This window comes from Megalobrama amblycephala, linkage group LG8 (genome assembly GCF_018812025.1).
Source record: "Megalobrama amblycephala isolate DHTTF-2021 linkage group LG8, ASM1881202v1, whole genome shotgun sequence".
NCBI classification, from domain to species: domain Eukaryota; kingdom Metazoa; phylum Chordata; class Actinopteri; order Cypriniformes; family Xenocyprididae; genus Megalobrama; species Megalobrama amblycephala.
Window position 1 is genome coordinate 24,924,251 of NC_063051.1, and position 25,499 is coordinate 24,949,749.

At 36.0% G+C, this 25,499-nt stretch overlaps 2 protein-coding genes across 2 annotated transcripts; one reads left to right on the plus strand and one right to left on the minus strand.

Annotated features, from left to right (window-relative positions):
- On the plus strand, positions 1 to 12,917 carry rad54l (RAD54 like). Its single transcript, XM_048200202.1, has 18 exons — positions 1 to 309; positions 463 to 543; positions 626 to 730; positions 1,742 to 1,802; positions 1,895 to 2,030; positions 2,122 to 2,191; positions 2,361 to 2,649; positions 2,880 to 3,004; positions 5,133 to 5,283; positions 5,392 to 5,518; positions 5,611 to 5,685; positions 5,913 to 6,043; positions 6,161 to 6,271; positions 8,017 to 8,140; positions 8,327 to 8,405; positions 10,022 to 10,201; positions 10,328 to 10,491; positions 12,716 to 12,917. The coding sequence occupies exons 1-18, from the start codon at positions 307 to 309 to the stop codon at positions 12,915 to 12,917; spliced, it is 2,214 nt and encodes a 737-aa protein (XP_048056159.1). The 5' UTR covers positions 1 to 306.
- On the minus strand, positions 12,682 to 24,608 carry lrrc41 (leucine rich repeat containing 41). Its single transcript, XM_048200203.1, has 10 exons — positions 24,415 to 24,608; positions 24,217 to 24,303; positions 22,430 to 22,500; positions 21,291 to 21,993; positions 20,461 to 20,688; positions 17,123 to 17,269; positions 15,246 to 15,344; positions 15,038 to 15,166; positions 13,558 to 13,630; positions 12,682 to 13,473 (listed from the first exon to the last, which is right to left on the minus strand). Exons 1-10 carry the CDS (start codon positions 24,581 to 24,583, stop codon positions 13,254 to 13,256), a joined length of 1,926 nt encoding a protein of 641 aa, XP_048056160.1. The 5' UTR covers positions 24,584 to 24,608; the 3' UTR covers positions 12,682 to 13,253.
- Positions 24,609 to 25,499: the final 891 nt, after the last annotated feature.

The following is a 25,499-nucleotide window of genomic DNA, read 5'->3' on the forward strand; positions in this document are numbered from 1 at the left end:
CCTTCCCGGTTGCCGTAGAGTTGTGTGAACTGTGCGCGGGACTCTTAAACATGGCAGTGTTTAACAACAACAATGACTTAACTTTCAGTTCTAATTAATGTGGATTAATATGTCAGGGTTAATATGTTCTTAAATACGCTAGTTTAAAACGACAGTGTTGGTGCGGGAATCTCGTTAAACGGATCAGTTATTTATTATTTAGTGCAAGAGGCAGAGCGCCTCAGAAACAAATACTTGAAAAAAGACAGGAAAATGCATATTTATTTGAATGGATTTATTTAAATTGGATTAAATTCCTGATCCAGAATGGTAGGTTGCAATATTAATCTTTTAATATGATGTCGATGTATGAATGTTTAGATACCTGTGATAATTGTGTATACTGTATAGTGTATGTTCTGTTGTTATCGATTCGTGCTCAGATAATTCAGTAAAGTCTACTTCAATTATTAATAACCGCAGAGGAGAAGTCTAGCGCCCAGTCAGGTGGCCAAAAGGAAACAAGGGGCGGATTCAGATGATGAGGACTGGGAGCCTGAAATTGTGAGTTGGACGCAATTAAAGCTCTTGATTTAATGATCATCATCATCAGTAAGGATGTGATTGACTGTTGTCATTCCTACAGACATCACAGAGTAAGAGAGACTGTCGAGAAAACTACATCTCTCCCTTCAGAAAACCCCTGACGCCGCTCACCAACAGACCCGTCTGCACAGATGGCAATGAGCACGTGAGTTATTCTTAAAATAAAAATAAAATGCAGAGGTACATTCACTTAGACTTGTTTGTATATCAACACGCTGGAAATCTAACCAATAAAAACAGAAAACTCCTTACAAAATATTAAAAATAAAAATCCCTTGGCATAAGTGTCTGTACAGTCATTTTTAAATAAATAAAAACATGGCAGTGATTCTTTTACATTTAGAGCTGGAATGACTTTTGCCCTCACATTAAGATTTCAGTCATGTCATCCTGGGTAATAGACAGTTCAGGCAATTTTTGGGATGATAGATTTGACAGGAAGTCTGAAGTTGCATTATAAGGAGGATCCTAATCACCTTTATTTATGTAGCACTTTATACTATACAGGGGTGCGTTTCCCAAAGCGAACTATGGTCGTAAGTTCCGTCGTTACCAATAGAGTTCAATGGGACTTACGACCATAGTTCACCAACGATGCTTTCGGGAAATGCACCCCAGATTTTTTCAAAGCACTTTCACAGTGATAAGCAGGAAAATAATGATCAATGATACAAACTTCAAATGTGAGAAATTCAAATTCTCCTCTAAGAAAGACACTAGCGTCATTATTCAGTTTAGTGTTGATTCAGTTTAGTTCAATAACTGTAAAGTTCAGCAATTATGAAATGTTTTCAGTGTTTTAAAACGAGTTAGTTCAATGCACAGAATACAATAATGTCCTAATTCACTTTGAGTCAGTTCACTGTTGAATCAATTCAGTTCAGTAACGGTGGCAAAATTCATCAATTATGAAATCAAGTTGAGTCTGATATAAAGCAGCTCAGCCGAAAACCGTGATGTCATCATCCAGTTCAATTCAGTTCAAGTTTTGTTCTCATCCAATGCCATCAGATGGTATAAAGATCATTTTAACTTAGAAATGTGCATTATTCATTACAAGGCTGTTGGTAAATTCTTGAACAGACACAAGGGAGGTAACATTTAGATATAATGAGCTATTACTATAACTAAGTGATTATTTTTTATTTTTTTACAGGAAGCCTTTATTCGCAAGATCTTATCAAAGCCATTCAAAATTCCCATTCAAAATTATACAGGTTAGTCGTCACTCACAGCTCATTTATGTATTTTTATATAAATAATTAGTGTGAGTTCAGAGGTTTCGAGGGTCTTGTGTTGCTCCGATCAGGCTCGTTGGGTCTGCGGGCTCTGGGACTGAGGCGGGCCGGTGTGAGGAAGGCCCTGCACGATCCGTTTGAAGATGGAGCCCTGGTTCTGTATGAGCCACCTGCCATCAGCGCTCATGAGCTCATCAAAGCAGATAAGTCAGTCAAATCTGTTGATTATCTGATGGGTCTTATATTTTGCAGCTCCTCACCAATGACATGATCAACTTTGTGATTGATTCTTTTGCAGGGAGAAGTTACCAGTGCATGTGGTTGTAGATCCAGTGCTCAGTAAAGTGCTTCGACCCCATCAACGAGAGGTAGGATCTTGCTAGAGGAATCAGGGATGTAGTGAGTGGATTATCCCAGAATGACATCCAAAATATTAGTCAGATATTTTCACTATGATTATAATCCTTTCTTTTCTTTAAATATTAATCCCATATGGGGAAAGACCTTTTAGATAATCCCTGCAATTTTCTCCCATAGGGTGTGAAGTTCCTGTGGGACTGTGTGACAGGAAGGCGGATTGAAAACTCGTATGGCTGTATTATGGCGGATGAGATGGGGCTGGGCAAGACGCTGCAGTGCATCACTCTCATGTGGACTTTACTGAGACAGAGTCCTGATTTCAAACCTGAAATCGACAAGGCCATCGTGGTGTCCCCTTCCAGCCTTGTGCGAAACTGGTACAATGAAGTGGGCAAATGGCTCGGTGGACGCGTGCAGCCTGTCGCTATTGATGGCGGCTCCAAAGATGAGATTGATCGCAAACTTGGTATTCTTCTTCTCATTCTTTTGTTGCATCAGGATATTTATTAAAATATCTCAGATTGTTTTCATCAGAAAGAAGAAAGTCATATTCACCTAGGATGGCTTGAGGGGGAGTAAAGCTTGGGCTAATTTTCATTTGAAAGTGAACTAATCCTTTAATTTGAGTAATTTGGCTATTACAAACCCCACATTGACTCTATTATTCACTACATGACTTTGCATGTGTTTTGTCAGAGAACTTCATCTCCCAGCATGGCATGAGAGTGCCAACTCCAATTTTGATAATATCCTATGAAACATTCCGCCTCCACACTGAAGTCCTGCACAAAGGCAGAGTTGGATTGGTTATCTGTGATGAGGTAGGTGTACAATAATAAGTACATAATAATAAAATGATCCATACTAGAAAACCTTAGGCAATTTTAAAATTGTTATTGTAAGACCTGGAAAAGTAAGAGAAATGTATACAATTTTTAAAAGTCATGGAAATTTCTCAAGTGAATACAAAAAAACAAACAAAAAAAAGTTTTATTCAGCAAAGATGCATTAAATTGATCAAAAGTGAAAATGAAGACATTTTGTAATGTTACAGAAGATTTCTATTTCAAATATAAGTGCCGTTCTTTTGCTTTCTATTTATCAAAGAATCCTGAAAAAATGTATCAGTTTTAGGGCTGCACGATATATCGCATGAGATTGTCACGCGCATTTCGTCATTAAAGCCGGTTCCCTGATTACCGCTAAATCGCCATCACCTGCTTTCAAATGGAGCGGCATTTAATAGACAGAGCCGTAGTTCACTGAAAAGCCACGCAGTATCGCGTTCATTATCGAAGGCGATTCATCTGCGATATGAACGCGATATTGCGTGGCTTTTCAGTGGTCTACGGTTCTGTCTATTAAATGCCGCTCCATTTGAAAGCAGGTGATGGCGATTTAGCGGTAATCAGGGAACCGGCTTTACTGACGAAATGCGCGTGACAATCTCATGCGATATATCGTGCAGCTTCTACAAAAATTAACTCTTTTTAACATTAATAATTATGTGAAATGTTTCTTGAGCACCGAATTGCCATATGATAATATATTGATATAGAAAACTTTTATTTTATAATAATTTTATATTATTTCATAATATTACTGTTTTTACTGTATTTTTGTTCAGTTAAATGCAGCTTTGATGAGAATAAAAGCCTGTTCACACCAAGGGTGAAAAATATAATGATATAGTTCTAAAAATCGTTCTAGATATAAAAGAATAGCAGAATCCACACCACAACTATAACAATAATGGAACAGAGGAATGACATTGTTGGAATCACTTTCAGAACTATTTTTTCCAGCTGATGAACTATAAGAAACATAGCAGCCAATCAGAATTCATCCCACTTTAAAAAGCTTGAGCATTTAAAGGTGCCCAAGAATGCTTTTTCACAAGATGTAATATAAGTCTAAGGTGTCCCCTGAATGTGTCTGTGAAGTTTCAGCTCAAAATACCCCATAGATTTTTTTAAATTAATTTTTTTAACTGCCTATTTTGGGGCATCATTAACTATGCACTGATTTTTTTCAGCGCGGTGCCCCTTTAATTCGCGTGCTCCCTGCCACACGAGCTTTCGATTATATTACAGCACATTTACAAAGTTCACACAGCTAATATAACCCTCAAATGGATCTTTACAAGATGTTCGTCATGCATGCTGTATGCATGCTTCGAATTATGTGAGTAAAGTATTTATTTTTATGTTTATATTTGATTCTCTATGAGTTTGAGGCTGTGCTCCGTGGCTAACGGCTAATGCTACACTGTTGGAGAGATTTATAAAGAATGAAGTTGTGTTTATGAATTATACAGACTGCAAGCGTTTAAAAAAGAAAATAGCGACGGCTCTTGTCTCTGTGAATACAGTAAGAAACGATAGTAACTTTAACCACATTTAACAGTACATTAGCAACATGCTAATGAAACATTTAGATAGACAATTTACAAATATCACTAAAAATATCATGCTATCATGGATCATGTCAGTTATTATTGCTCCATCTGCCATTTTCGCTGTTGTTCTTGCTTACCTAGTCTGTTGATTCACCTGTGCAGATCCAGACTTTACTGGCTGCCTTTGTCTAATGCCTTTCATAATGTTGGGAACATGGACTGGCATATGCAAATATTGGGGCGTACACCCCGACTGTTACGTAACAGTCTGTGTTATGTTGAGATGCGCGTGTTTTCCGGAAGTCTTTTAAACAAATGAGATTTACATAAGAAAGAGAAAGCAATGGAGTTTGAAACTCAATGTATGTCTTTTCCATGTACTGAACTCTTGTTATTCAACTATGCCAAGGTAAATTCAAATTTTTCTTTTCTTTTTTTTTTTTTTTAAATGAAAAAAAAAATATCACTGACCCCAGGCTTTTTGAAAGGTAGTGTATTTTGGGTTTCCATTCCGTATGCCCCGTATGACCGTATCTGTGTTGTTGGTTTAGGGTCACCGGCTGAAAAACTCAGACAATCAGACATACCAAGCGCTGAACTCCATGAACGCCCGGAGGAGAGTGCTGATATCTGGAACTCCCATTCAGAATGACTTACTGGAATATTTCAGTTTGGTGCACTTTGTAAATTCTGGTATCCTTGGTAAGAGACTTTTAATCATTCCAGTCGTGCATGACCCTGTGAAGAACTTTACTGAAGCGCACACAATAAATGTTGATTGAGTAATCATCCATCCGTCTCTTCTCTCAGGCACAGCTCAGGAGTTTAAGAAACGGTTTGAGATTCCAATCCTAAAGGGTCGTGACGCCGACGCCAGTGATAAAGACAGGGCTGCCGGGGAGGAGAAACTCCAGGAACTCATCAGCATTGTAAACAGGTGAGCATGAGAGAAAACGGTCTGTAAAAGACTCTCCACTCTATCTCACCATTCAAATCATTTCAATTAAACACTGTGTTTGTTTTGTTAAGGTGTTTGATTCGAAGAACCTCAGATATTCTTTCCAAGTATCTGCCTGTGAAGATTGAGCAAGTTGTTTGCTGCAAGTAAGAGATCAGTTGATGGTCATATTCTCTACATTCTGTAAAAGCAAGGCTCATTATACTGCAACATAAATAACAATGTCAAGTGTTTAATACAGGGATCAGTAGCCTCATGCATGTTCATCATTAGCACTTGAGCAATAAGATATTTAGTTGAAAATGGCTTTATTTTATTTGTCATTTTGTCTTAAAGGAAGAATTAATGAATAATATGTGTGTGTTTTTGTCAGTCTGACTCCTCTCCAGAAAGAGCTGTACAAGTTATTCCTGAAGCAGGCCAAACCTGTAGAGAGTCTGCAAACCGGCAAGATCACGGTGTCTTCTCTGTCGTCCATCACCTCGCTTAAGAAGCTCTGCAACCGTGAGTGTGGACCTCTTTACCTTTGACCTCTTTGTCAACATAATCAGCCCTTTTTTCTTTTCTGACAAAGTTATTGTTATATGAAAACTGAAAAAATGTGTTTGTTCTCTCTGTTAGATCCTGCCTTGATTTATGAGAAGTGTCTGGCAGGAGAAGAGGGCTTTGATGGAGCAATGGACCTCTTCCCACAAAATTATTCAACTAAAGCAGTAGAACCACAGCTCTCAGGTCAGTTCTGACTTGCACTACTTTTTTTCAGTAAGAATGTATTAAATTGGTCAAAAATAAAAGTAAACACTTTTATAATGTTAGAAAAAAAATCTATCTCATATTCTATATAAATACTGCTTTTTCAAACTTCGTTCAAAATTCTGAAAAAGGTTTCCACAAAAATACTGTATGAAGCAGCACAACTGTTTACAACATTGATAATAATCCAAAATGTTTCTTGAGCATCAAATCAACAGATTAGAATGATTTCTGAAGGATCATGTGACACTGAATACGCAATGATGCTGAAAATTCAGCTTTGATCACAGGAATAAATACATACATTTTTAAATATATTCAAAGAGAATATTACTGTTTTTAATAAATGTAAATAAATGTAAACTTGGTGAGCAGAACAGACTTCAAAAAATCTTACTGACCTTGAAGGATTATTGGTAAAACTTTACAATAAGCTTAATTACTTAAACATTAGTTAATGCATTAACTAACATGAACTAACCATGAGCAATTCATTTGTTACAGTATTTACTAATCTTCATTAACGTTAGTTAATGAAAATACAGTTGTTCGTTGTTTGTTCATGTTAGTTCACAGTGCATTAACTAATGTTAACAAGATTTTAATAATGTATTAATAAATGTTGAAATTAACATTAACAAAGATTAATAAATGCTGTAGAAGTGCAGTTCATAATTAGTTCATGTTAACTAATGTAATTAACTAATGTTAACTAATGAACTTTATTGTAAAGTTTTACCGAATTAGTTCACTTCAGAATTAAAATTTCCTGTTAATTTACTCACCCCCATATCATCCAAGATGTTCATGTCTTTCTTCCTTTAGTAGAAAAGAAATTAATGTTTTTGAGGAAAACATTCCAGGATTTTTCTCCATATAGTGGACTTTAGTGGGGTGCAATGGAATTGAAGGTCCAAATTGCAGTTTCAGTGCAGCTTCAAAGGGCTCTACAAGATCCCAGATGAGGAATAAGGGTCTTATCTAGCAAAACGATCGGCCATTTTGAAAAAGAAAAAAACAACAACTTTTTAACCACAAATGCTCATCTTGCACTGCTCTGCGATCCACCACTCATTACGTAATCACGTTGGTAAGGTCACGCGTGATGTAGGTGGAAGTAACGCGGTAGGGCAAAAAACTCCATCTCATTTTGTCCTCCAACTTCAAAATTGTCCGTCATTGTTGTTTTACTGTTTTTTTTTGTTTTGTTTTTTTTGGTTGTTTGTTTGTTTTTTTGGCTTAGTCTTTGAACATTAGCTTTGTAGACACTGGCTTGGTACTTTCACCTACGCGTGACCTTTCCAACGTGATTTTGTCATAACTGGCGAACCTTCAACCCGTTGTACCCCAGTGAAGTCCACCATATGGAGAAAAATCCTTGAATGTTTTCCTCAAAAACCTTAATTTCTTTTTGACTGAAGAAAGAAAGACATGAACATCTTGGATGACATGGGGGTGAGTAAAATGGATTTTTTAAATAAGTTGACATTATTTGTGCTCAGCAACATACTCAGAGGCATTTTTTTTTTTACCTTCGTGACTGCATTTTCTGAACCATAGAAAATCTGTTATTGAAAAAAATCTCCAAACCTATATAATTAAATCAAAATAAAATAAAAAAATTATCTTTAAAACAATGTGGTACATTTATGGTATGCTAAGGTACGTTTAAGTCCTGATTCATTAATGTCTGACCCTAATCTATATGTCTGTCTGGTTTTCAGGGAAGATGCTGGTACTGGACTATATCCTGGCGATGACCAGAACAACAACGAGTGACAAAGTGGTTCTGGTCTCTAACTATACACAGACTTTGGACCTTTTTGAAAAGCTGTGCCGAACTCGAAGGTGAGGGATTCAGATAATATAAATCCAACATCAGTGTAGAGCGCAAGTGTCCTTGATCTGGAAGTATTTTTTTCCATTTACCTCTCTATAGAGGATCACAAAATTATCTACAATTTTTAGCCATGAACCAACGTATTACCATTCAGCCTTTTGATGGTTTAATATCATATTTTTCTTCATGAATAGATACCTTTACGTTAGACTGGATGGGACAATGTCCATCAAGAAGAGAGCAAAGGTTGTGGAGAGATTCAACAGCCCCTCTGTAAGTGTTTCAATTTACACTTGTTGTTCAACCTGGCATATGAAGTCTTATTGGTATCATTTAAGTAGTAGTATAGAGACAGAGCGCAACGCGTCATAACCTGAAAACCACGCCCACCGGGGAGGAAAACAATCCAACCGTCTCCATTGACTTTGTATTGCGTGAAGCTGCCTCCTTGTCATTTCTGACTTATAACAAAAAACAGAACAATGTCTAAAAGCTGCTATGTGACAAGGTGTACAGCAAACAAGCTAAAAAAAACAGAACCAAAAACCCAGAAGTTTTTATAAGCTGTCGACCCAAAAAACGAGCGTGGGCGTAGCCTAAATGCGCTTAATTTTGTGAATTAGCTCTTTTTATATATTCGGTTTTCATTTTATTGTGCTTTTATGTTGTTGTTTTTTTTTTAAATCACTATTTAGGTTTATTTTTATTTCAGCTTCAGTTTTAGATTTTAGTTCAGTTTTAATTTTCAGTTAGAAATTTTAGTGCTTCAACTTGACTCTTTCCCCGCCAGCATTTTTGGAAAAATTTGCCAGCTAGTGCCAGTATTTTTGATCATTTTCACAAAATTTTCATGGCCCCCGGAATATTCTGTTTTATTACTCAACATTTGAATGTGGGTAAGTTTCATTAAAAAAAGCAACATTATGAGCAAAAAGCTGAGAAAATCATGTTTATGTCAAAGACTTAAAACTGGATCGGCTTCAGATCGATGATCAAAACATAGACAGAGTAGATTGAGTCCATTAATATACTTTTAAATATGATTTATTTCTGTGATCAAAGCTGAATTTTCAGCATCATTACTCGTCTTCAGTGTAACATGATCCTTCAGAAATCATTATAATATGCTGATTTGATACTCCTTTATTATCAATGTTGGAGACAGTTGTGCTGTGTAGTTTTTTTGGAACCTGTGATACTTTTTTCAGAATTTGATTAATGAAAAGGTAAAAAGAACAGCATTTATTCAAAATAGAAATCTTTTCTAAAATTATAAGTCTTTACTATCACTTCTTTTATCAATTTAACACATTCTTGCTGAATAAAGTATTTCTTTAAAAAAAAAGAAAAAAATACTGACCCCAAACTTTTGAACGGTAGTTTTTGTTACTCATTTATCAATCTTTTGTATCAAATCAGCATATTAGAATGATTTCTGAAGGATCATGTGAAACTGAAGGGCTGATGAAAATTCATTTTAAAGTATATTAAAATAGAAAACCTTTTTTTTAAATTGTAATATTAGTTTTTTTTTTCAGTATTTTTGAATAAATAAATGCAGGATTGATGAGCATAAGAGACTTCTTTCAAAAACATTAAAAACAGTAATGTGTCCAAACTTTTGACTGGTACTGCTTACATATGCTATCAGTTGTTTCTGCTGCTTCTTTGCCTGTGATTTGATCAGGAGATTCTGTACTCTTGCAGAGGATGCGTAATAGCGCCCCCTACTGTATAACACTGAAAGCCGGAAATTTCCATCAATGGCGGGAAAATAGTTAAAATAGAAATGTTGCCTTGTTGTGAGCCACCTGAAATAAGTTTGTTTTTCATCTAATATTTGTAGTTTATTTTAATTCACCTTTAGCACTTTAATTCCTCTCTTCCAGAATCCAGAGTTCATCTTCATGCTGAGCAGTAAGGCTGGAGGCTGTGGGCTGAATCTGATTGGTGCAAATCGCCTGGTAATGTTCGACCCTGACTGGAATCCAGCCAATGACGAGCAGGCGATGGCCAGAGTGTGGCGAGATGGACAGAAAAAGACCTGCTACATCTACAGACTGCTGTCGGTGAGTTGGGAGAGATGTTTTCCTAAATTATGCAGGAAATGCCTAAATAAAATGTGTCTTGTACAAGATGCTCATCATTTAAAAGTGGATCATTAGCCAGCTTGTTTCTTTTACACACTCTTTTAGACGGGAACGATAGAGGAAAAGATCTTACAGAGACAGGCTCATAAGAAAGCTTTGAGTAGCTGCGTAGTGGATGAAGAACAGGACGTGGAAAGACATTTCTCACTTGGAGAGCTACGAGAACTCTTCTCACTCAACGAGGACACAGTCAGCGACACACATGACAGGTAAAAATTAATTGAAGGTGATGTAAGATTTTTCTTTATGTTAAAATAGAATCACTTAAGCCAGTTCATTGTTCATTGATAACTATTAATATGCCATTCATGGGTTAATCTCCCCCAAACATGTAAGCATTGAGCCTCCCAGTCACTATCAAAACATTGAGAGTGGTTTGCTTGGATCCGTCAATCTCTTTCCAGCTCAGTGAGAGTTTGGGGAGTGTCTTCTGTAGCAGGCGGAGATAGAGGGATCATGAGTTACGTGGGAAAAGACCTTCAGCTTCAGTTACACTTACTGCATTTAGGCCTAAGATTAAACGGGTCATAAACACGTCAAAGCGAACGGGGCATTGTGATGCTATGCACTACAGTGGATGCATCAATACCATACAGCATCATCATGCACATGTTCAGAAAGATCTTGTTTATATTGTTTACATGTTCAGTGTAGACAGCCTCAAATAGTTGTGGTGCTTTATGTCAAAATATGCCCGGTGCAGTTATGCTGAATGGGTTTATTATAAGAGAAATGCTAGCTTCACTCTAGACAAGAGTGTTAGTCTACTCAATTGCTTACTCATGACACATAGCAACACAGCTAAAAGTATTCCTAATATGTTGGACCTTTTATTGAAAGTAGCCTACTTTTACCTGTTGAGACATGTCTTCACAAGCACCGAAAGAGCTGTATCTGAGTTTGGGAGGCGTAATACGCAAAAGGGGCGTTTGCAAGGTTGTTTGAAAATATGCTTTATTTTTGTAAATCCACTATGTGCCACTAGTGTCACAGAAACTACATATTTCACCTTTAAAGGGTTAGTTCACCCAAAAATGAAAACTCTGTCATTAACCCTTTGGAGTCTGAGGCTGATTTGTGGCCTGGAGAAGTTTTGACATGCCCTGACATTTGTGCTTTTTTTCAGTTGTTCATAAACATATTAATGGATAAAGTGTCATTACACTGTATTCAGCACAAACTAAGCTACCATAATATGTGAGAAACATGTATGTACGTATTTTTGAAGGAATAACGTTTATGCGTGGTTATTGAAAAAACAAAAAAACTTAAGTCACTGAAATAAGGCAAAAAAAAAAATAATATTATATATGTGTTCACAAGACTTCTGGGTTTTGGAAGTTGTAGACTAGAGTTTTTGCTTCAAAATGATGTAAAATTATCCTGCCTACTCGTTCATATAAAACAATAGAGAGATTAAAATTTTTTAAGACACTTTTTGTCAAGAAACACAGTATGCGTGGAGGCGTGAATCATCATGAATAATCCTGTAATTCACACCTGAGAAGACAAAAGAATCGCATAATGAGCTGCATATTAATGAGCTCTTTCAGACAGGTAGGCTGTGAAAAAACCCTCTGTGATCATGTCTCAAGCTCATGTTACTCGCTCTCATGTCGTTCTACACCCATAAGACCTTTGTTGATCTTCAGAACCCAAATTAAGATATTTTGATGAAATCCGAGAGGTATCTGACTTCTTATACAGCAATATAACCACCACTTTCAAGGTGCAAAAAGGTACTAAAGACATCGTTAAAATAGTCCATGAGACTGCAAAAACAAAACAAAAATAACTACTTTATTCAACAATATCTTCTCTTCGTGTCATTCTCCTGCGCTTCCAAGTTCTACCTCAGAACGCCGGCTGATTGTTCGACACTGTTCACGTGAGCAGCACGATGCATGCGTGTGATGCTGATGCAGGAGCCAGCCAATAATGAGTCGGCAGTCTGATGTAGAACCTGGAAGCGCTGGGTGTAAACAGCATAGGAGAATGACACAGAAGAGAAGATATTGTTGAATAAAGTCGTTAAATGGTTTTGTTTTTGAGCACAAAAAATGTTCATCACTTCATAAAATTAAGGTTGAACCACTGCAGTCACGTGGACTATTTTAACGTCTTTTAGTACCTCTCTGGACCTTGAAAGTGGTGGTTAAATTGCTGTCTATGGACGAGTCAGATACCTCTCCGATTTCATCAAAATATCTTAATTTGTGTTCTGAAGATGAACAAAGGTCTTACGGGTGTGGAACGATATGAGGTTGAGTAATTAATGACAGAATTTTCATTTTTCACTAAGCCTTTAACATCTAATGCTGCATTGTTTTTTGACAATTCATTCATGGATGAGGGCATCTCAAAATGCATTACTAGTACAAAGATTAGCAAAGGAATCATTTGTATTCAAGTCCTTTTTTTTTATTTTGGCAGATTTCGCTGTAGACGCTGTATAAACAATCGGCAGGTGCGTCCTCCACCTGATGATTCAGATTGCACCAGCGATCTGTCCAACTGGCACCACTGTGCAGAAAAAAGAGGCCTGAGGGACCCGGTTCTGCAGGCATCCTGGGACGCTGCCGTCTCTTTCGTCTTTCACCAGCGCTCACATGAGGACCAGAGAGGAGTCGTCTGAGCATCATGAATGAACGTACCAGATCAAAAATGCTGAACACTGCGCAACTGATATCAGAGCTGAACTGGGAACAGCAGTAAGAGAGCTTCTGGAACGAATGAAGAGAAACTTTCTACCGTTCAATCATTAGTACACTGTAATTGAATTCTTTTCCTGTTTCTTTCACTTTATTTATTCTGTGAACATTATTATAATCAAATTTAATGGTTAGGCCTATCAGCGTAATTAAACGTGAAATATATCCAAGATGTTTATGCTGGTCGTTTCTTACAGTCACATCTGCGTGATCTTTTTCCCCACATGGAAATGTCTTTCAAAAGGCAGCTAAAGAGTTTGTCACATCACACTGACGTGATCGGCCATAGTGGACCTGGAGTCCCAGTCATCCGTTAATATGTTACAGTATGGGATGAGCTTTCGCAGAGCTTGACCTTTGACCTCAGGGTCGCGATCCAGTGGATTAAAGCGCAGGTCCAGTGTTAGTCGCTGAACTGGCCTGAATGTTTCCAGCAGCTGTGCAAACTCCAGAAGTTCAGCAGGAAGAATGAAATTAGAGCTGTAAGAAATCAGACATTACATTTATTAAACATTTTTATGGTGTAAACATGCATGGATGATACTGCAACAAAACCAGTAATACCTAAGGTCTAATTTTGTGATTTTGCTGGGATGGCATCCTGAGAATAAGTTGGCGATCTCTATGGCACTTGTTGCTGGAGGAAGAAAAACAAGTTTGATCATATTTTTTTCCCCCATTCATGAAACAAAATTTTCTTAGACAATCAACATATTTCAAGTCTGTTGCTCACACAAAGCTACATGATCCTTCAGAAATCATTCTAATATGCTGATTTGCTGCTCAAGAAACATTTCTGATTATTATCAATGTTGAAAACAGTTCTGCTGTGTATTTTTGTGGAAACTGATACTTTTTTTTTTTTTTTTAAAGGTGCCCAAGAACGTTCTTTCACAAGATGTAATATAAGTCTAAGGTGTCTCCTGAATGTGTCTGTGAAGTTTCAGCTCAATATACCCCATAGATTTTTTTAAATTAATTTTTTTAACTGCCTATTTTGGGGCATCATTAACAATGCACTGATTTACACTCGGCGCTGCCCCCTTAAATCGCATGCTCCCTGCCACACCGGCTGTCGACTATATTACAGCGCATTTACAAAGTTCACACAGCTAATATAACCCTCAAATGGATCTTTACAAGATGTTCGTCATGCATGCTGTATGCATGCTTCGAATTATGTGAGTAAAGTATTTATTTTGATGTTAAAGTTTTATTCTGAGTGAATTTGAGGCTGTCCTCCGTGGCTAACGGCTATTGCTACACTGTTGGAGAGATTTATAAAGAATGAAGTTGTGTTTATGCATTATACAGACTGCAAGTGTTTAAAAAATGAAAATAGCGACGGCTCTTGTCTCCGTGAACACAGTAAGAAACGATGGTAACTTTAACCTCATTTAACAGTACATTAGCAACATGCTAACGAAACGTTTAGAAATATCAGTTTCATTTACAAATATCAGTAAAAATATCATGCTATCATGGATTATGTCAGTTATTATTGCTCCATCTGCCATTTTTCGCTGTTGTTCTGGCTTACCTAGTCTGATGATTCGGCTGTGTGCAGCTCCAGACGTTAACTGGCTGCCCTTGTCTAATGCCTTTTATAATGTTGGGAACATCATGGGCTGGCATTATGCAAATATTGGGGCGTACACCCCGACTGTTACGTAACAGTCGGTGTTATGTTGAGATTCGCCTGTTCTTTGGAGGTCGTTTAAACAAATGAGATTTATATAAGAAGGAGGAAACAATGGGGTTTGAGACTCACTGTATGTCTTTTCCATGTACTGAACTCTTGTTATTTAACTATGCCGAGGTAAATTCAATTTTTGAATGAAGGGCACCTTTAAGATTCTTTGATGAATAGAAAGTTCAAAGTAGCAGCATTTAAAAAAAAAAAAATCTTTTGTAAAATTATAAATGTCTTTCTGTCACTTTTGACCAATTTAATGCATCCTTGCTAAATAAAAGTATTTATTAAAAATACTAACACTGACCCCCAACCTTTGAGTAACAGTGTATATATTGAGTTCGGTCTTACCCAGTCGATTCTGGGCCAGCATCAGGCTCTGGAGGGACGAGATCCCTTTCAGTGCTTCAACAAATGGCACCAGGAAGTCCTTCTTTACTGTACACTTATCCAGCAGCCTACAGTCTTTCAAGGACAGCTCTGAGATTCAAACAACAATACAAGTATTAGTCATTCATTTTAAGACTCAGGCTAGCTTTTTTTCTGTATTACACCATACCTTCTAACACAGAAAATTCCAGAAAATGAAGAATCTCCTGGTGATAGTCAGCTAGGTTTATGTCTTCCAGCTTTAATACCTTGAGTAATGGATTAGATCCTATGAGGGGGAAAAAAGAGACATGTTTCATATTAACATGAATCAACTGTTCAAAACAAAAACTAGTTTGTAGCTTAATAGCATTTAGTCAGGAAAAACATTTTGTAATACAACTAAATAATTCATAGTCAAACATTACAAAAAAAAGTCACTTGTATCAGGTAAAAGTAGTATTCTTTTCATTATTAAACTGGTATGACGGTCTCTTCATTACCTCAGAAATACATTTGTTTGGCCGCTGCTTTTGTGAATAAGACGGTGCTTAACTGTATTGAATGTGCACTTGTAGTGTACTTCAAATCTTAAGAGTATATTCCTCTAAAAAAAAAAAAAAAAAAACTCTACTTGAAAAAATATAATATTAATGAAATAAAAGTCTCTTATGCTCATCAAGCCTGCATTTATTTGATCAAAAATACAGACAAAACCATAATATTGTGAAATATTTTTACAATTTAAAACAATGGTTTTCTATTTTAATATACTTTAAAATGTAATTAATTAATTAATTCTGAATTTTCAGCATCATTACTCCAGTCTTCAGTGTCACATGATCCTTCAGAAATCATTCTAATATACAAATTTATTATCAATGTTGGAAACAGTTGTGCTGCTTAATATATATATATATATATATATATATATATATATATATATATATATTTTATAACCTGTGATATTTTTTTCAGGATTCTTTGATGAATAAAAAGTTTCAAAAGAACAGCATTTATTTAAAATAGAAATCTTTTATAACAATATACACTACTGTTCAAAAGTTTGGGGTCAGCAATTTTTTCATGCTTTTTTTTGAAAGAAATTAATATTTTTACACAGCAAGGATGTTAAATTGATATAAACTGATAGTAATATACTAAATAGTATATATTAAAATAGAAATTATCAAATTATCAAATAAATGCAGGCTTGATGAGCATAAGAGACTTCATTTAAAAACATAAAAAAATAGTAATGTGTTCAAACTTTTGACTAGTACTGTACAAGTTTCAATAAAAATGATATTGAATATTGATAGTTAATTATTTTACCATATTTCAAGGACAATATAAAAAAAAATTAGGCAATTATATAAAGATTTACTTAAAGATTTATAAGGATAGCAAAATAAAGTAATCTGTGACATTATACCCAAAAATTCTTGATTCAGTGGACTACCAGTACAATTGATAAAAATTTGGAACTAAAAATTAGGCAATTATATACTTATATACTTACTTACTATATAAAGATTTACTTAAATCCTACTTCAGTCAGTCAAAAAGCACTCAAGTTTAACTAATTGCATTTAATATGAATTTAAATGATTACACTTTACAATAAGGTTTCATTTTTTTAACATCAGTTAACATGAAACAAGTGAAAATACTTCTAAAGCATTTATTAATCTTAGTTAATGTTAATTTCAACATTTACTAATAAATTATTGAAATCAAAAGTTGCATCTGTAAATATAATTAATGGACCTGAGCTAACATGAACAAACAATGAACAGTTGTATTTTTAACTAACATTAACAAAGATTAATAAATATAACAAATGTATTGCTCATTGTTAGTTAATGCATTAACTAATGTTAACTAATAGGACCTATTTGTAAAGTGCTACCGTTTAAACTAATACATTTTCATTTAATTGCAATTAACATGCATAAGTGTCTGAAAACATTACATTCAATTCACAGTTAAGTATTTTCTTTGAACATATTATTTCTGTAATAGGTAGTCACAAGGGTAGGAGTAGCTGATTATTTGTTGGAGTACCTGCTAATGTGTGAAAAAATTGTCGTGACAGATGGATTCCTGTCATATGAAGGCTGTTGAGTTTAGGAGCCCACGTCAGGGCCGGCAGGAAACACTTGACTGTCATTGGACCAGTGGATTTGACTGACAGCTTTTCCAGGCAGAGCACTGTAAATTACAAAGACAAAAACAAAATTATATAAGTTTCAGATTGATAATTATTGATGGACCAAATGAAACCAATTTCTTCAACTATAATCAGTTAAGAGTGATGACATTGTGAGTGTTATTTTAGTATTTTTATATTATTTTTTAGTTGAAGTTTTAGTAGTTGGTTTTTTTTTTGTAATTTTTAGTTTTTTTAATCAATTTTTTATAGCATGTTAAATTTGCCACTTTTTGAGGGTAAGCAAAAACTCTCCATTTTTGTGTGTCCTTTTAAATGAGCTGCTGCTCCTGCGAAGAGGGCGGCATTTCAAGAGCTCCTGTTAGCAGCACTGATTACCTCAGACTTACTGAAAATGTCCAGCCTTTTATGTTCAAACCAGAGTCGGACAATGATGGAGAGACTCAGAAAGAAGTGACGACATGTAGAATGCAACAGGATGTTTCTGAATGGTTAGTTGATTAATTTATGTAGCTGATGTGGAGTTAACTATCTTAAAGTCATTGATTAGCATACTCTGTCATGATAATCTATAAATCGCTCATGTGGGAACTGTTGTAAGATTACTACAGGGCCAGAGAATATATGCTGCATGAAGATAGAACAGGTATAGTTAAATTAATTATGGTATAACTTATGTTGCTTTTATGACATGCTATTGCATTTGTGTTACGTAATGTATTGCAATAACATGGCCTCACCCCCTTTGTTGCGTGTTCTCGGGGGCAGGGTTTATGTGAATTTTAGGGATAGTGATGTCACTAACCTGGGAAGAAGCTCGTTGTCCCTACTAGCCATTTGTTGTAGTCCTTAAACATTGAATTCTTTAAAAGAAAATATCTCCCTTTCCATTGAACTTTGAGCGTTGTAACTTTGCAGATGTTGTTTATGCTCTAACAGCAACATTACACACTAACTAAAGTTAAAAAAGTGAAATCGCAATGAACTACCCCTTTTATTATTTTAGTACATCAAGTTAAATGTGCAGTATGTAAGAATTCTGTCCGCTAGAGGTCACTAGAAGCCTATTCAAAACAAAGGCGTAGCTTGATGACGCCAAGATTGAGCGCGGAATCTTGGGAAATGTGCAAAAGAATAGGGATAGGACTCGGGAAGAAATCATGTTCATGGATGCGATTATTAACGTTATTGTACTATGAAACAGAGCAGGACCGAGTGTTGTGGGAGCTGAACGAGGCCGCTGGAGCGATTGCGCAACACACGCCTCACGAGCAGCGGAACTTTTATTATGACACAGTCGCCGGCGCCGCTTCCGCTTTTCCGGTCATGAGTATGAGGTAACGCAGCTGTTTATCATATCAGATATATTTGAGTGCATAGGCGTAATTTGCGGGTGGGACATGTCCCCACCACTTTTTGAAAGGGTCGATATTGTCCCCACCACTTTTTGAAACATCTCGCGGCATCTCGCGGATATCTAATACAAAAGAAACACCTCTTGTTGATTATCAATTTGTGTTAATAATAGGCGATCTGGCGCTGGGATGTGTTGTTTTTGAAATCATGTTGAGTGCTCGTTGTCGCCGTTATCAGAGGCGCAACAGTGTTCTCTTGGCGCTCATGCACACTGCGCAGTGTTCACACGGACGAGCGCTTCAATCTATCGCTTAACCGTTGCAGAGACTCTCTATTCGTTACGTTGAATCACAAAACAAAATACAAATAAACGTGTCCCTGCTCTTGATATACAATCACTGACGAACATCTTTGGTTTTAATGAGAGAAAAAAAAAAAACATACGTGGTTGGATTCGAACCCAGAATCTCTTGCATGCTAAACGAAAATACTGCCACCGGTCCATCAGAACAATCTATTGCCCACAGCGGATCCACGTATTTATTAACATACATACTTTCGAGACATTGTATTATAGCAGATGTAAGGAAGAAATTATCATATTAATTTTAATATCATATTATTATTATTGTAATAATACAATTACAATACCCCCCCACATACACATTCCTGTCCCACCCACTTTTTAAAACAAAGTTACGCCACTGTTTGAGTGTGTTGAAAATGTTTTAACGTTACTCTGTGCGTTCGCTCGGCGGCTGCTGTGAGACACTGTTGCACACTGCAGTAAGATAGATCGATTTTAGAAGATCATATTAAATGCTGGATGGCTTGTGTTGATAAATGGCATGCAATTAATTTTAAAACGTATTGCATGATGGAGAAAGTTCTGTATTACTGTTACTAAAAATAAAGCTGCATCTGATTATGCTATGTAAGCTACTTGACAAAATAGTGTAAAGCATGGTACTCGCAAAAAAATCAAGAAAATTTGATTTAAACAAGACCAAACGTGTTGAGCTCTATATCAACAATTAGTTTTCTGTCTATAAATATATCAAAACAGATGTTCCCTTGTCTATTAAAACGTGTAATATATTAAAGCGTCTTTGGTGTTTCCATGGTTTCTACAAAATAAAACCGGAAACCGAGGGTAACGCGGGTATGACGCAATTGACAGGCGACTCCTCACACGTCCCGGAGCCTTGGTTAAAATTGCAATTTTCTCACGATTTACAAATAGTTGCAAACATTTGGGATATTGTAAGTACTCAAGTGAACAAAATATATAACACTGGTCTAGTGGTTTTTGTATATTTTACAGCAAAAGTATTACATATTGCACCTTTAAACTTAATAAAAATGACAAATGGTTTATTGGTAACCTACATGAAATAAAATAAGTTTAATATTTTTTATATTTGATTTTATTTCAGTTAATGACATTTTAAGTAACAAATTTTTTTTTTTTATGGTTTTCATTTCCGTTTTAGTAAACTATAATAACCCTGTACAGATTCAGCACATCCTCAGTAAAGTTCTGACAAAACAAAGTGTGATTGTTTATTTTGTAAGAAATTCTGATAAAAAAAATAATAATAATAATTTATAATAATAAGGCTTTGATCAGATTTAAGGAAAAAAAAAAAAGATTTCCCCTGCAGGATTGCAATTTAAATAAATCATATGTGGCCAAATCTGTTTTGTTTTTTGTTTTTTTGTTATTCTGGATGTCCACTTATCCACTAGATATTCCACCTCTAGGTTGTAGGCTGAAAGTTAACATCAACAATACTGTGCATGAAAACTGGAGCATATCAGCATCTCATCCATCTGCAGAATTCATATGGATTTGTTTGACCCCAGAAATTCTCACCTTTGTTTTCAGTGAAACGCGGCTGCTGTCTCCATGCGTTTCTGTTGGCAGGTGGGCAGATCTCCAGAGAAAGGCTCAGTAGGGTCGGACATGCTCTCAACACGCTGATCAAGTGTGTGTGACCGCAAATGTGACTTATACTGATATCTGTGAGAGAGCAGCCAGGGTTCAGGAACAACCGTCTGAGAGACTCCACCAACACTGACATCTCCTCCTCATGAATGAGCCCTGCACAGACAAACAGTATGTGTATATATCTACAGTCAAATCAAAATGTATTCAGACACCTTGAACATTTCGTTCATTAATACAGCTTATTCACTAGAATTTAAAAAATGGTTTAAAAAATATAATAAAATCTCAGAGTTAAACTGTGTTAGAAAAAAATAATATTAATTATGTCAGATAACACTTAAGCAAAACATGGTCAGGTCAAAGTGTCTGAATAATTTTTGGTTCCAAATTTTTATCAATTGTACTGGTAGTCCACTGAATGAAGAATTTTTGGGTATAACATGTCACAGATTACTGTACTTTATTTTGCTATCCTCATAAATGAACTAAAGTGTCCTGCACCCACTAGTAAAAATATATCAAAAATATCAAAAATGTCTGAATAATTTTTGGGTTGACTGTATATCCATCCATCCATATACATGCATACATATATACATATGCATATGCATATATATTAAAGAAAAAACCTTACCACAAGTGTTTTAACAGTAGTGTATATATATATCTCCAATAATTGCCACCTGACACTGGTCCATATGTGTACGCTTTTAGGAAAAACTAGAGATCATATTTAGCTGTCAGCATGTACTTACAGTCACTGTGAAGATGTAGTGTGCGAAGACACAACCATGTAGGCAGGATATGTGACACCGTGGTCAGGATTTCACATTTGGACACTTCAAAATCAAGCGAGTGGATCTGACCTACAGGGCAGTGGTCAGCAGAGCTGCTAAAGGACGAAAACTCACTGCACAAAACCTCTGGATTTTCCTCCACATCTAAAGCAAGACGTTTGGCTGCAGGTTCCTCCAGCTCTCCATTATCTACTACTGAACAATGGCCATCAGCTTGGGACGTCTCTGGTGCGGTGGACACTGATGACCCACCCTGAGGACCCCTGCGCCTGGACATGAGCCAGCTCAGAAAAGATGAATCTGGATTTCTTCTCAAAACCACTTCTCTGACAGACCCGTGGTCCAGGAGCCGGTGGAGAACAAACAACACATATTTCCGTCCATGTTTGAATAGAGCTTTCGCATCCAATAATTTGAGGGACGTCACTCCTTTTTCTAAGGTGCTCAGGATGGGGCGCAGGTCCCCGGATGCGAGCCTGCAGATGTTTTTGGTTGACGTGTGGAGAGAGAGGACTCTGACGTGCTTTACAGTCATGGAGAGAATGGAAGAATCGCTGAGGTTGGAAAGGTACGATCCTCCTCGTCTGACCTGGGTGAACATGACCATGTGAAAGAGCCTTTCCAAACATCGCTGCTTCCAGTCCTGATTGGGCAATGCAGACTGAAAAAATAGTAAATCAGATTTCAGGTTCAGTGCACTTGCTCACAACATGGATCTCATGGGGACCAAGGTTTGAATAAAATAAAAAGGTCAATATAAAGGAATTTGACTTTATAGTTTGCTCTAAAAATCCAGAATAAAATAACCAAATAAAATAAAATAATGAAATGAAGTGAAATAAAATAATAAAGGTCTATATAAGGAGTGACTTGGTAGTTTGCTCTAAAAATAAAATAAAAATAATACGCAAAATAAATAAATAAAATAAATGTTTATTGGCCATGTAAGTTGCCCTTAAAAGGATAAAATAAAAATATAAAATAAAGATAAATAAAATAAAGGATTACCATGTAAGTTGTACTTATAAGGAATTTGACATCACACATGATTGACAGTCATGATGAATTCAGCAGTGATGATCATATGAAGAACAAACCTTTGCTCTCCAGCGCCACGTCTGATCCAGATCTCTCCATATTGTCGCCCAAATTACGGAGGTGGAGATTCCTGAAATGAAATAAATCAGGTTTTAGCGTTACATGCAATATTTGAACATTACAAGCTATATTTGAACATTTTAAAGGTGCCCTAGAATTAAAAATTGAATTTATCTTGGCATAGTTAAATAACAAGAGTTCAGTACATGGAAATGACATACAGTGAGTCTCAAACACCGTTGTTTTCTCCTTATATAAATCTCATTTGTTTAAAAGACCTCAGACGAACAGGCGAATTTCAACATAACACTGACTGTTACGGAACAGTCGGGGTGTACGCCCCCAATATTTGCATATGCCAGCCCATGTTCAAGGCATTAGACAAGGGCAGGACTTCTGGAGCTGCACAGCTGAATCATCAGACTAGGTAAGCAAGCAAGGACAACAGCGAAAAATGGCAGATGGAGCAATAATAACTGACATGATCCATGATATCATGATATTTTTAGTGATATTTGTAAATTGTCTTTCTAAATGTTTCGTTAGCATGTTGCTAACATACTGTTAAATGTGGTTAAAGTTACCATCGTTTCTTACTGTGTTCACGGAGACAAGACTGTCGTTATTTTCATTTTTTAAACACTTGCAGTCTAATTCATAAACACAACTTCATTCTTTATAAATCTCTCCAACAGTGTGTAATGTTAGCTTTAGCCACAGAGCACTATCAAACTCATTCAGAATCAAATGTAAACATCCAAATAAATACCATACTTACGCGATTAGACATGCTGCATGACGAACACTTTGTAAAGAACAATTTTGAGAGTTATATTAGCTGTGTGAACTTTGTTTATGCTGTTAAAGGCAAGCACGAGTTCCGTGGGCGGGAGCGTGAGCATTTAAAGGGGCCGCAGCCTAAATCGGCTCATATTTAATGATGCCCCAAAATAGGCAGTTAAAAAAATTAATAAAAAAAAATCTATGGGGTATTTTGAGCTGAAACTTCACAGACACATTCAGGGGACACCTTAGACTTATATTGTATCTTTTAAAAAGACGTTCTACGGCACCTTTAATTTAAAAGAATCCATTTTCTAAATAAATTAAGATAACATGACAGGTTTGAAAAACAAAACACGGATTTCCAATCTTTTCACCAAGAAAGGAGAATGTTATTATCATCACACACAATTTCAAAAAAAGTTGAAAGGAAATTATCAGATCTAATAAAAGTTAGATGAAACAGTAATTAAAGTTATATCTGTACATAAAAGTGTCCCTAATTGAAGAATCACTAAATCTTATGTCTAAATCATACACATGCATACACTGCCGGCCATAAAAAGTCGCTGTTTGGATTTAAATAGTCAAATGCTTAAGAGTGCTTAATGCTTAAGAGTCTATGACTGGATCATTATTGCAGTGATGATTATGTTTCTAGCATGTTATATGTTTGGCAACAATTCTTCTAGGCCTAATTGATGGAGTGCGTATCTTTTCATTTCTTAATCAACCATGTAGATGTAAGATTCATCATTTTCACACATGAATTGGCACCAGACCTTAAATTCAGTGTAAGTCTTTGTGATGTTCTGGAGTAGAGTGCTCACCTCCTGCATTGTCAATACAAGATCTTGACCAAAAAATTGATGGAAATAACATCACAACGTTCATTTCCATGAAGAGGTGCATTTTGGCAATGCAATATATATGTGCATCTGAATCAGAGAACACACACTGTGTGATCCATGCTCTTCATCCATGTATGAATGAATGATTGTACCTTTTGTGGCAGCAGCAGTTTCGATCCTGTCCAGATAGTAAATGTTTAAATGTGGCAGTAAGTCTTTCAGTAGAGAGACAGGCAGATCTAGATCAAGAAAAATAGAAATATTATAAATGTTCACGTCTGTTAAATTCCATATTAAGTCTTGATTGTGTATTGACAAGAAAATCATTTTTTGCTATAAGTAAAACTCACTCAAAACCTTTCTTTCTAATACATCGATGTTTTGAGCAACTTTCACGATACACATTTGCACTAACGAGCTTCCATCTGAAATTCCCATTTTTGCACAAAAGACCAGCTGAAGTGTTTTCTTAGAGCCGAGCGTGTGGTCGAAACATTTCAACTGTTGTGCTTCCGTCATGTGTTTCGGAAATAAAAATGTATTGGAAGGAAATATCGCACTGAAAAAGTAGTAGTTCCTTCAGGGGGCGCTTGGCGGCTCAGAGAGCTGAATTTTTCATTAAGATGCATTCAATCTTAATCTTTTCCCACCGCTTATTTATGAAATTTATAAACTACAAAGTATAACCTTTTAAACTTATACATTTAAATAATTAATAGCTGATATGCAAATGTAAAATTGCTCACATTAAGCTCTATAAAATTACTTTTATAAAATATTTTTTTCAGTAATCACACACGACTGAGATTGGGTCAATCCGCCCAGCGCAGAGAAAAGAAACAGTTATCACGTGATAACATATTTTTATAATTCACATCTGAATATTAACTTTATGTCTTTCAAACTAAAAATACTCAGTAAAGACACAATTGGACTGCTAAGTCCCGCCAGTTAAAACAAAATAATTTCATGTTAAATTCCATTCTAGCTGCTTAAATTCTATGCAAAGAACGCACCAGTTGGCTCGACTTCTAACTTCCGGGCGCTGGTGTAGCCAATGAAACACGCTGTATGAAACACGTGACGCAGGCCCCGCCCTTCAAAAGCTATCACTGATTTTTTACATAATACAAGTATTTCTTTCATTACATTTGACAACTGTAAGTTTGTAAATGGGAAACTAATTTCTATGTCCCTTTAAGCATAACAGACCTGTTAGATCATTTTTATTTACTCCTGTATGAAAAATTACATTCTCAAGTGCATTGTATCCACTTTGCTATTGATTTTCCCTTTGTTTTGCAAAATAAAATAGTAATATTCTTAAAATGCACAACAAAGCATGTGAAGACTTTTAAAAAGGCAAAGCAGAGCCATCTAAAAGTTCTTATATTACACATACTGCAAGAATATATGAATGTTCCCTCTCCAGTTA